We start from the raw sequence: 10663 nt of genomic DNA, 5'->3' as shown, positions 1-10663 counted from the left end.
GAGAGAGAGAGAGAGAGAGAGAGAGAATGTGGTGGGGGGGGGGGGTGCACGAAGGAGCTAGTCATGGGGACTGAAAGTGAATCGCAAACTAGATGTGGATTCCAAAAAAAAACACGGTAGAAGGAGAACAAATGAAGTAATAGAATTACATAGTTAAGCAGGATAGCCCGTTTGAAGGCAGCAGTCACCATTATTTAGCTGCCAGCAACTAAAAAGGAAAATGCCAGTAAACAAGCAGCATAACATTGATAGTAAAACTATAAATGCATGCAACCAAGTCATACATAAGAATGATCAAGTTGGAAGATAGAGCGACAATCCTACTAACCATCAGTGCCCTGTCCTCGCTTTCAAGTGGAGATCGGATGAAAGACACCACTATACCTACACTAAGATTTTGGAATTCTACATCAACTTTCATTTAGATTTCTGGAACAGAAAATTCTGTTATCATAAGAATAATTGTACTCAAGGAAGTCCAAGAGGACAAGATGAAGGAAACTGCAGAATCCAACATATGGCTTCCATTTTCTTTGACAAGAAAAGCCAAACAGATGATGATCATGGCAGATGGAATATTACATTTACAAATACGGGCAAACTTCCAAATAACAATGTTGAAGAGTTAACATCACGACGTAAAGCATGAGGAACTGACAGCAACCTCAACAAGAAATGTTATTCAAATGTAAACAAAATAAAGCAGTGAGTAGGCCACAAAAATACATGCAAGGGATGGTAAAGTTTGCGCCACTTCCAAAAAGACAATGCCAGTCCACTACCTAACATAACACAATCCGTAAGATAATATATCAATATTTCACTTCGTGAGAAAAAGGGGCCAAACGGTGCATGTAATGGAAGACCGGGCTTGATTTTGTTGACCAGGTGTTCAGTGGTCTGACACAAGTAATTCCCACTTGAATCATGCCTAACCAGTCACCACATATGGATTAAATAAAGTTTGATTTGAATTGTACATTTCTTGGTGGCGAATCTTGCATACAGCTATACGTATATCCCAAGTTACTGTGAATATGCGACTTGTCAACAAATCCAGATCCCATCTAGCAATCTTTTGAGACAGAGAAATGGTCATATATTTCCATTTTCTTGTGGCATTCTTCAGACTTGCTTTTTCTTACAGGTCAACTTTCCTAAAGTTTCAAGATGTCACCATGGCTTTGCTAGACAAGTCGTCTCAAAAATTTTCAAGATAAACTGACTATTAGAATTTTCAAGAAGATAACTTCCATGAGGTATGATCGTCAAGCTTGACACTAGTGACCTACTCCTACTGATAGTTGTGCTGACTCAATGCGATACATAGAAGCACAACTTTCATAGAAGGCAGTGAAAAGCTCCAAAACATCACAAAAAGAGAGCAAAGGTCAGTGTCAGATTGACTTGAACGCCTCTGCTGAAGCTAAAAAAAGGGGTCCCTCGGTTCCACTTTGAAACAGAGATGTGTTGAATTCTTTAAAAGGTAGCAGGACAGCCCGGTCAATTACCGAGGCAAAAGGTCAAGTCGCAAACTTACAAATAATAATGAAAATAGCAATGATTTTGCATTGTGTAGAGAAGACAAGCAAGAAATATTGGAATTATATCTGAAACACTTTCAAATACTTCTATGAATACTTTCTGGCTTCTGGAAATCGATGATAAGGCGTCCATAGAGTGCGGAGGCAGGAGATGAGAGTGATAATTAGGAAAAGGCGTATAGCGAGGGCACCCTCCATAGATCATAAACAATAAAGCCTCAAATGACTAATGCAGTTGTAATCAGTGGAATTACAAATACCTGAAATTAAACGTCACCAAATGATAAATATATTATATGAAAAAGAAGAACTAAGAAATTCTTAATTTGATTATACAAAGCCTCAGTGAACATTTCCTGTAAAATCAACAGAGTGAAATTTGATTACACAAAAAATCTATCGAGTAGCTCCAGTGAACATTTCCTGTAAAATCGAGAGAGTGAACAGGAGGAGAAGACCAGACCAGTGATGACAGGTCAGGCGTAACAAATCTTTTGTTGATATCGAGAAGCCCCAAAAAGAGCCAAACACGATTCACCTTTACTAGGACAAATTGCAATTTAAGTAGAATTTATGTGTCTATCAAATCAAAACAAAATTTCATGTACACCGAACTTAACACTTCTTTAAGTATCCTATTCAGCTAATAGGTTCCGTAAGTCACTTTCCACATAGGTGAGACGGACGGGGACGGACAAGCAGAACGGATAAAAGATTGGCAAGGATACTCCTCAATGTTTTGGATGACACGAACAGAAGAGGAAAATATGGTGGATTGAAACTGTATTATCGTCTTGTGTTCCACTAATCAAGGAAACAAGAAATGCCATTCACCAAAAACTCCAAAGAGTAACCTTCAGAAAGAAAAACAGAGAAATATGCAATAGGAGTTGTGAGCAGGGGAGTGCACTATAAATATTTTTTTTTGATCACTTGATCATGCATCAATAAGTGCAAGTTGAAGTGTCAAAGTCCAGCAAAGAGTAAAATGGAACTTCAAGCTACTTTAGTTTCCACTTGTCGAAGGAAATCCTGCTCTAGTTCCTTGGAGCATGTTTCCAGTGTTACAGGTGCGAGACCCCAGAGAAAAGGGAAACAAAGAAATATCATTCACGAACTTGCTGACAATAAGAGATTCATCCACGCTGCTATTTTAGGGGAATCATCTTAACAGTCATCACCCGAGCCATCTCAGAGTGAATCTTACAGCAATTGCGTATGTTTCTTCAGTAACCACACAACAGAAAATGCCATGCCCATTGTCTGAAACATGGAGCAAACAAAGTTTTGTTGGCGTTACCTGAATTATAGAGGCTTTCAGAACTATAAGCAATATTACATCCTTAAAGTATTATAGATGTACTCATAAGATGACAGGAAACTTTGTTTATACGACAGAGAATGGGTCAGAGATTACTAAGGACAGACATGCTTTGAAACAGATTGCCATAGAACAGTTTTATGTAAAACTGCCATGCTTGTGGAGATGGTAATGTTGGGCGGGAGGATTAGCCCTGCAAACTTCTCCCCACGGCTGAACTCTTTCTTGTTTTAATTGGAATTAAAAGAAAAGAAAAGAAATGAATCCACATTTTTCCAAATCGAAATCGATAAACTAAAACATCATGTCCCATGGGAGTTTGGATCATAAAGTCTCCAGCACCCAACGCTCGAGACCAAGAGGATGCATACTAGAGTCCCCCGTGCTAGCCTCCAAAACCTTTTCCCACCAACACAGGTGCTATAACTTACTTAGCATCCAACTTGGATATTAAATCGAGAAGGAAAGCTGAAAACGAGGGCAGTATCCTTGGAGGCTACCATACTAAGCACTAGAAATTTAGAATACAATCTCTCTATTCTCTGTTCATCATAAAAAAGGAAATAATCGCCGTAAGGAAATTTCGAACGAAAACTTTCCGCAGCCATTGTAGGTCGAAGATGACGGTTTCGAAGTTTGGGGAATAAAAAAAAAAAACAAAGTAATAATAAGTTAGTGCAAGCGGAATACTCATCACCAACACGACAGTTTGGCCGAGTGGTCTAAGGCGCCAGATTTAGGCTCTGGTCCGAAAGGGCGTGGGTTCAAATCCCACAGCTGTCAATCAAATTGGGTTGCGTTTTATTGCTTCAATGCGCCACGAACTTTTTGGAATGACAAGTTCAACTGCTTTACAGCTTTTACTTACGGCAACTCAGATAGATTGAGTTAAGTGCACATACAAAGTGGGGGTGAAGGTACTTTTGAAATTTTTAATAAAAAAAGTAGACGCTTTTTACTTTTCTACAATTATTTTTTAAAATAATTTTAATATGGGTATTGCAACCCCGGTGCAAGTAGTAGTAACCAGTTTCAGTCGGATTGAGGGTAAAGGGTACTGATGCTGGTTAGAATTTGTTGAATGATTTAAGAAAAATTTGGTTGAGGCAAGAAAAGAAAACGGATCTTCACTAAAAGCGAGTTTTTGTTGCAGCCTTCACGTGAAATTAGCTGATCCTTCACATGAAGCTCCAGGCTTGGTTGCGGGTCTAAAGTGCTTGAAACATTTGGATCTCACGTCACGTGCTACTCAAAATAATAAAAGCCGCGGCTAAATATTTGTTCATTAAATAAGCAAACGGACACTTTCATGTGGATCGTCCGTCACAGTTGCTTAAAATAACCCCTTTTTATCATTTGGCTGGAATCGTATGCATAGATAGGGCCGAGTATTCGTTCACTAATAGGGATGGATCTGGATTATTTGGTCGGGATTGATCTGGATTAGAACAAGTCTATCTCATTAGGTTTGCAGGATGGATCTGGATATGCGGTCTCCATCGATCCATGAACAAGTAAGTCCATCTCATCTCAAAAACTCTTGCGTTCAATCGTGGGCTCAACTGAACGCTTGGTTGGCTGCTCCTCCTTTCTGTTCTGGGAGTGGGAGCTACATAAAACGTGGGCAGTTTTACGGCATTTCAAGGGCGGGGTTTGACTGAAATGAAACTGTGGAGGCTTCCTGTTTCCTCACTACTCTTGCTTCTTCTTCCGCTGCTCTCTTTTCTCTCCCTGGGACGGGGTGAAGAAAGAAAGGGATGATGAGATGAACGACCTGTCGTGGAGGGGCCGCGATGGCAGGGAAGCCTCGTTCTGGTCGACCATCCCCAGGGCGGCCACCTGCACGCTCCTCTTCCTCTTCGCCCTCGGCGTCTCCGTCTTCGCATTCGTCCTCTTCGCCGTCCACAACGCACTCTTTCTCCTCATCCTCCTCGCGCTCTCTGCCCTCCTCCTCGCCCTTCTCTTTTGGAACGCCTGGAACTGGAGGCATCGCGCCCTTTCCTTCTTTCTCTCCCGCCTTCCCGATTCCGCTCTCGCCACAGCCGCAGAGGGACACTTCGTCAAGGTCACCGGGGTACTCCTCTTGTTTCCTAGGGTTTTCGTTTTCCACTTTCCGTTTCTTCATCTCTCCCTCTCCTCCCCTTGGATCTATATAGTTCATTACTTCTAACGGCTTCACACAATAAACATTTCCATTTTCTTCGAAGCTGCACCTTTTTTTTTTTTCTTTCTTTCTTTCTTTCTTTCTTTCTTTCTTTCTTTGGGTATCGGTGTGGGTGTGGGGCGTGGGGAGCGTCAAAATCAAATAATTTTTTTCCAAGGCAATAGACATACCACGTCTTACGCGCGCTGGTTATGTACTACGTCTGCATCACGTTTCTGGGAGTAGGTGTAGTTTGCGTAAGCCCAGGGGGAAGGTGATTTATTGGCTTTGGGAGCTTGTGATTTATTGGCTTGCTGTTACATCTTTGACATCTAGTAGACACTCTTATTTGGTCCTCGTTTAGATTTACTGTCCATAAGAGGGTGAATGTCTAAATGATGCTTTTGGAACAGAGGGGATTGGATGTCCTTCCTTGCTTTGCATGAGTTTGGTGTCTCTTTGTGATGTTTTAGTTTTATGGTCATTGGTCAATGTCATCATTAATGCGTGCAATGGTTCAATGGGCATCAGGTAGCTACGTGTGGGAGTGTGGCGCTTGAATCTTCATATGAGAAGGCAGCCAGGTGCGTGTACACCTCTACAAGCTTGTACGAGTACGGAGGGCTCGCTTCCTTGTTTAATGGTGGTTGGTCCATTTGGAGGTTAGCATACTCAGAGGTGCAGCTTCTGCGCTCTTCTTGTTGGAACTGTTCTTTCTTCTTCATATGTAGAGTCTTGAAGAGGTTTTGTGTCAATTTTAAACAGATGCAACGTCATTATCCCAAAAAGACCCAACCTACCACCTTCATTTACGGTCCCGTCCCACGTAAAGTTGCGTACACAACGTTGTATACGCAAGTCAAGTGTCTTGCTGCTTAGATGAATTAATCGTTCAAAGCAAATGTAAGAGATTAGGAACCATGTAGACCTTTTCATTTTTGACATTTTTCATATTGCGCATTTTCTTTCTTCTCTTTGTAATGCTCTTTTCTGCATCCGTTGTTTAACTGGTGAATGATAGTGAACTGCTGTTGCATCCTTGCTTGCTTCTACAGTGAGCAGGGACCGAGAGTAGAGTGGATGATTGATTTTTTACTAATTGTTAGTCATTACAAAGTAACCTGGGAAGACATAAAACCTTTGGTACAGCATGACATGAACAATTTCATTTTCATAGAAATGACCAACACTGCAGTTAGATTCTCATACTCGTCTACATGCCAAATGCTAGTTTATCTTGAACTTAGAATTAGATCATGCGATAGCTTTTGTAACTTTTAGCAGCTTGTGAAAATGAAAATCTTAATGCAATAAAGTAATCTGCATTTGTTTCTAATTATAAACAACAGGCGCACTCTGTATATGATTTCAATATGCAGTGCTTTTGATTGTAAGAGCATCACAGCATAAAATAGTTAAGAGATTGTCTGGATTGGTCACTGCAGTAACTTGCAGAACTCCTATTGCAAGCACACTGTTTGCAAGAAGTAGCTTCTGTACCTTGGACAATATCAGTAACTTCTGTAACCTTCTAAGTGATATAGCGTGTTTGAACAGATCTTTATTTTTCTTCCGTTGCCAAAATGTTTATGGTGTCTATAGTTCTTTAAGGTCTTACACATCCATGTGGGCTGAAAAATGTTTATCGGCCGGTATGGAGTTCTCAGTTTAAGGGGTTCATAGTCTCTGCTAGTAACCTCCTTTATTTGTACCAAAGGAAAAGGTATTACTGGGCCAGATGTGCAATTTTAGACCTTAAAAATCCCGAACACGTAATCTATTGCCAAGTAACTTTTGTGCAGGTTTCTTTTCTTCTTCTTTTAATAATCTGAGTGTTGGTATTATGTTGTTTTTGAATTTTCTGCTTTCTTATTGGTACTTAACAGCTTCCTCTGAACAGAGATTCGTTACAGATTTCTATATAACAGATAGGATCTCTGGTTTGAGAGCCACAGTAAGAGCTGGATTTGGTTCCAAAGTTTTGCCATTGATTGATGAAAACGTTCTGGTTAACACCAAAAGCAAGAGTCAGCCCTTGTCACCATATCTGAAGAGTTGGCTAGCAGAGAGAAATCTAGAGGATGGAGCGTGCTTGTTATGCTTAGAGGAAGGGTAAGTACATGCTGCCTTCGTTTGCCAGAAGAGTTTGTATAGGCAGATGTAGGCTATGGTGCATTTGGTGTTCCTTTATATCATTATATGTGTGTTTCTCATAATTTTAAGATGAAAATGCACTAATCTTCTACTAGTTATGATGTCATATATTCTTTAAAATTTTGCTAATTTTCACTGTAAACACATGTTTTTTGTGTTCAATTTCTTAAAAGTTTAGTGCTAAATGATGAACAGGTACATAGAAGAAGGAAAGAGAGTATGTGTAATGGGAGTTCTGAAAAGGTCCGAAGATGGCATTGCAATAGTTGAACCACCTGAGTCTGTCCCTACTGGATGCCAATGGGGAAGACTGCTTTTTCCTCTGGAAATTGATGGATTAATCTTGAGTTCCACTTAAAACAGTGATTCAAGAAAGCGTCTGCTGGCCAACATAATTAATGGCTGGTGGGCAGGCCTAAAAGCCGTTTGAAGGAATCATATCAGGGAAAATTCTTCTCGTAAAATTCCTAAAGGCTTCACAACGTCTGATTTCTCCTCTGCATCAAACTGTTGTCCGCGGTTTGTCCAGCGTGAACACCGAGTTTCTACATGTACAACAGAGACAAGGCTGATCCGTTTCACAATGAAACGGATTTCCTCGATGCGCTGCCTTGACAACGGCCCACCGAAGGACGATCGTGGTCAAGTTACTGAACTTGGAGACCTGACAGGAGTTTGATATTTGGTTTCTTGTCTAGAGGGAGGGGCGATTGGTTGCTGGTTGAACTTCTATTGTTGCTCTGAATCATAATTGATTGTTTGGATCTTTCTCTCTCTCTCTCCAGTGTTCAGGTGGTTTGTGTCTGAGTGCATTTAATTGCAAAATTAAGTTATTGCAATTGTTGAAGAAGCTGATGTCGTGCAAATTTTTATTTCCAATTGATGGATGCTAGGAGGCAGGTTCCGGACCTTTGTTAAAAAGAAAAGTCCAAATTTTTATTTACATAAAACGGAAGGCCGGAAGAGGATGCATTGTTAAAGTCACCATTCAGTTGTTTTTTCTCGCACAAATGCGACAGAGATCCCTCTTCAATAGGATTCTTGTTCTTATTTTAGACATAGTCATGAAGAAATAGTTAAGAAAATTGCAAGGCTCGCCTTCCACAGGGTATGGCTTGGCTGCTCACTAACCGTGCTTGCTGTTAGATAATTTGGCAGCTGACGATTTGGCCGACCAACTAACTTTGAGTAATTTGATGGCAAACAGCAAATATATGTCTATAATCTTGTAACGTTTTAGTGATTAGAACGTATAAGCCATGAAGCCACGAAGCTGGGTTAGCCAAACTCAGACACAGCACAACCAAGTATGTGGCAGATCGATCCGCTTCATTTCAATCTGGAGCTCTATGTCGCGCGAACAAACATACCAACAAATCATGGTGACAATGTGACCTGCATATTCAGGGACTCGAAAGTTCCGACGCTGCCTTCGGGATGACCATCTTTCTTTCCGTTTGCTGTTCTTCTGTCATACTTCTCCTTTCTTCCAAGCCCACATCTCCAGAACGTAGGATTCTTCGCTATGCTGCTAAAGCATGGAACTTGAGATTCACTCTATGACAAGGTGAAAAGGTCTTCGAGAAATGCAACGAATAATACAAGGTAAAACTGAGATTCACGTAAGCTGTTCTTACCTTCATGATGCACTCTCTTTAAATACATAAAGAAAATCAACACAATAGGCAATGCCTCATACTTGTTTGTTGACATCATAGGATTGGATTCCTTATCGTTAACAACAGGATAGAGGAGATTTCTTTCCTATGCAGAAACCATCTCATAAGAAAGCTGTAATACTTTCCTTTATAAAGGGAATCATGATGAACAGGGGTTTCCTACCCTTTTTTTTTTCTGACAACACCCATTGCCGATTCACGTTTGTCATCACCCCCAGGAATGAGCGGTTATTTGTGTACTATCTTGGTAACTAAGCGATCAAAGTAGATTTTCAGACATTGAAAGGTCTTCTGTAAAACGTCCTAAAGTTGACCAGCATGACATTTTTTTCAATTTTATGGTTTTGATTACCTATGAAAAATATGTATGTGTTTTTTACAGTACCAAAAGGTTGTTTTTATGATTATTGTAAAAAAACACTTAATCAATGAGATAAGTTTCTGTTGGGGAGGGCGTGGTCCGGCCGTCCGGGGGAGGTCATCCCAGAAACAGTCCAGACCTTCATCCCTTTAACAATCCATCTCTTCATTTCATTTCCATTCTTAAAAAATGAAATCTCTCTCGACATCCTGGGCTTAACATCGTAAAGTTTGACAACAACAAATGAAAGGTACCTAAAAACTAAAAATTACATAGCTGAAAACACCATAAGTATTGTTGAATGCACCATGAACCATTGTTATAATATAAACCATCATTAACACTCCTATGATGACTGTTTTTTAGTGACAAGTTTTTAGTCTTAGCTATATAGTAGATTTAAATAATATTTTAATATATAAAAATAAATTCAAATATGCCATATGTTGAATGTTATTAGATGACTAAAATTTAAAAAATTATCACTAGAAGCACCATAAAGTGCTACTAGAAGCACATTGCTTCATTGATGTACTATAAAACCATTGCTAATGTTCCTATAGCAACTAATTTTTTAGCAGTAAATCTTTAATTTTTAGTCATATGTTAGATCAACTTGAACTCCTCACTTCCATTTCCTTGAAGAATGCTGTCATGTTGGTCAAATGATAGCATTCCATTCTCAACTCAGAATCCCATTGTTGGGGATTATGTGAGACCCTTATTTCTTGCTCACTATAGGATCTCGGACTCCTACGCAAATGAGTGGTGCTAAATCTAAGGTTGTCTTGAACTAAGGTGTTCAAATTGGTGAGGGTGAGTGACAGAAAAGATGACTATATGCAATTTAATCCCTGGTGAGCTTTGGCGGACACATCTGCAGGAGAGTTTTGTTTTTGGGTGAAAGTATGTCACTTTTTACTCCTTCCGGATGCGGATTGGGCGGAAGTGGTGGGATCAAAGGAGCAGCTAGCGACCATCTTCTTCCAGTGCCAAAATTAAACTTGGATTGATGCAACATCAAAAGATAAACCTACAAAGACAAACATTTTCTTAGTTCATTACTAGCCAAGTATTTTGGATCAGCATGTGAGCATCATGTTCTTGGCCTGACAGTGTGGACTTTCGTTGTGGAGTCAAGGGGGTCAAAGTCATGCGAATGGATGAAAAAAAATTCTGCTAGTTGCATTAAGGGGTTTGTGAGTTTGTGTTCACAAAAGTTTTGTGCCTGATGAAAAATTTCCACTTGAAAGAAGATAAGAATGGTTTGGTAATTTCATGCCTTAATCAACTTATCGTTGTCATTGCTTTACTAATTCCATTAAGAGAAACAACCATTCTAAAGTAGCTTAGAGAATTGCAGTGTTGGTGCTTTTAAAATTTGTGAATGACTATTGTAAATTAGTGCTTCCATAGTCCACGAGTTTTATTCAGTAAACAAAAATATATAGCCGTGATTTA

At 39.8% G+C, this 10663-nt stretch overlaps 1 protein-coding gene and 1 non-coding gene across 2 annotated transcripts; both read left to right on the top strand.

The window, feature by feature from the left end:
• Positions 1 to 3568: 3568 nt before the first annotated feature.
• TRNAL-UAG (transfer RNA leucine (anticodon UAG)) lies at positions 3569 to 3648 on the top strand. The gene has a single exon. It is a non-coding gene; the product is annotated as a tRNA-Leu (tRNA).
• A 582-nt stretch (positions 3649 to 4230) lies between these two features.
• LOC116259905 (uncharacterized membrane protein At1g16860-like) lies at positions 4231 to 7940 on the top strand. Its single transcript, XM_031637892.2, has 4 exons — positions 4231 to 4939; positions 5540 to 5686; positions 6909 to 7120; positions 7358 to 7940. Exons 1-4 carry the CDS (start codon positions 4631 to 4633, stop codon positions 7518 to 7520), a joined length of 831 nt encoding a protein of 276 aa, XP_031493752.1. The 5' UTR covers positions 4231 to 4630; the 3' UTR covers positions 7521 to 7940.
• The last annotated feature ends 2723 nt before the right edge of the window (positions 7941 to 10663 follow it).

Source organism: Nymphaea colorata, chromosome 9, assembly GCF_008831285.2.
Source record: "Nymphaea colorata isolate Beijing-Zhang1983 chromosome 9, ASM883128v2, whole genome shotgun sequence".
NCBI classification, from domain to species: domain Eukaryota; kingdom Viridiplantae; phylum Streptophyta; class Magnoliopsida; order Nymphaeales; family Nymphaeaceae; genus Nymphaea; species Nymphaea colorata.
Note: the sequence above shows the minus strand (reverse complement) of the source record. Positions and strands in the feature narration are given on the sequence as shown.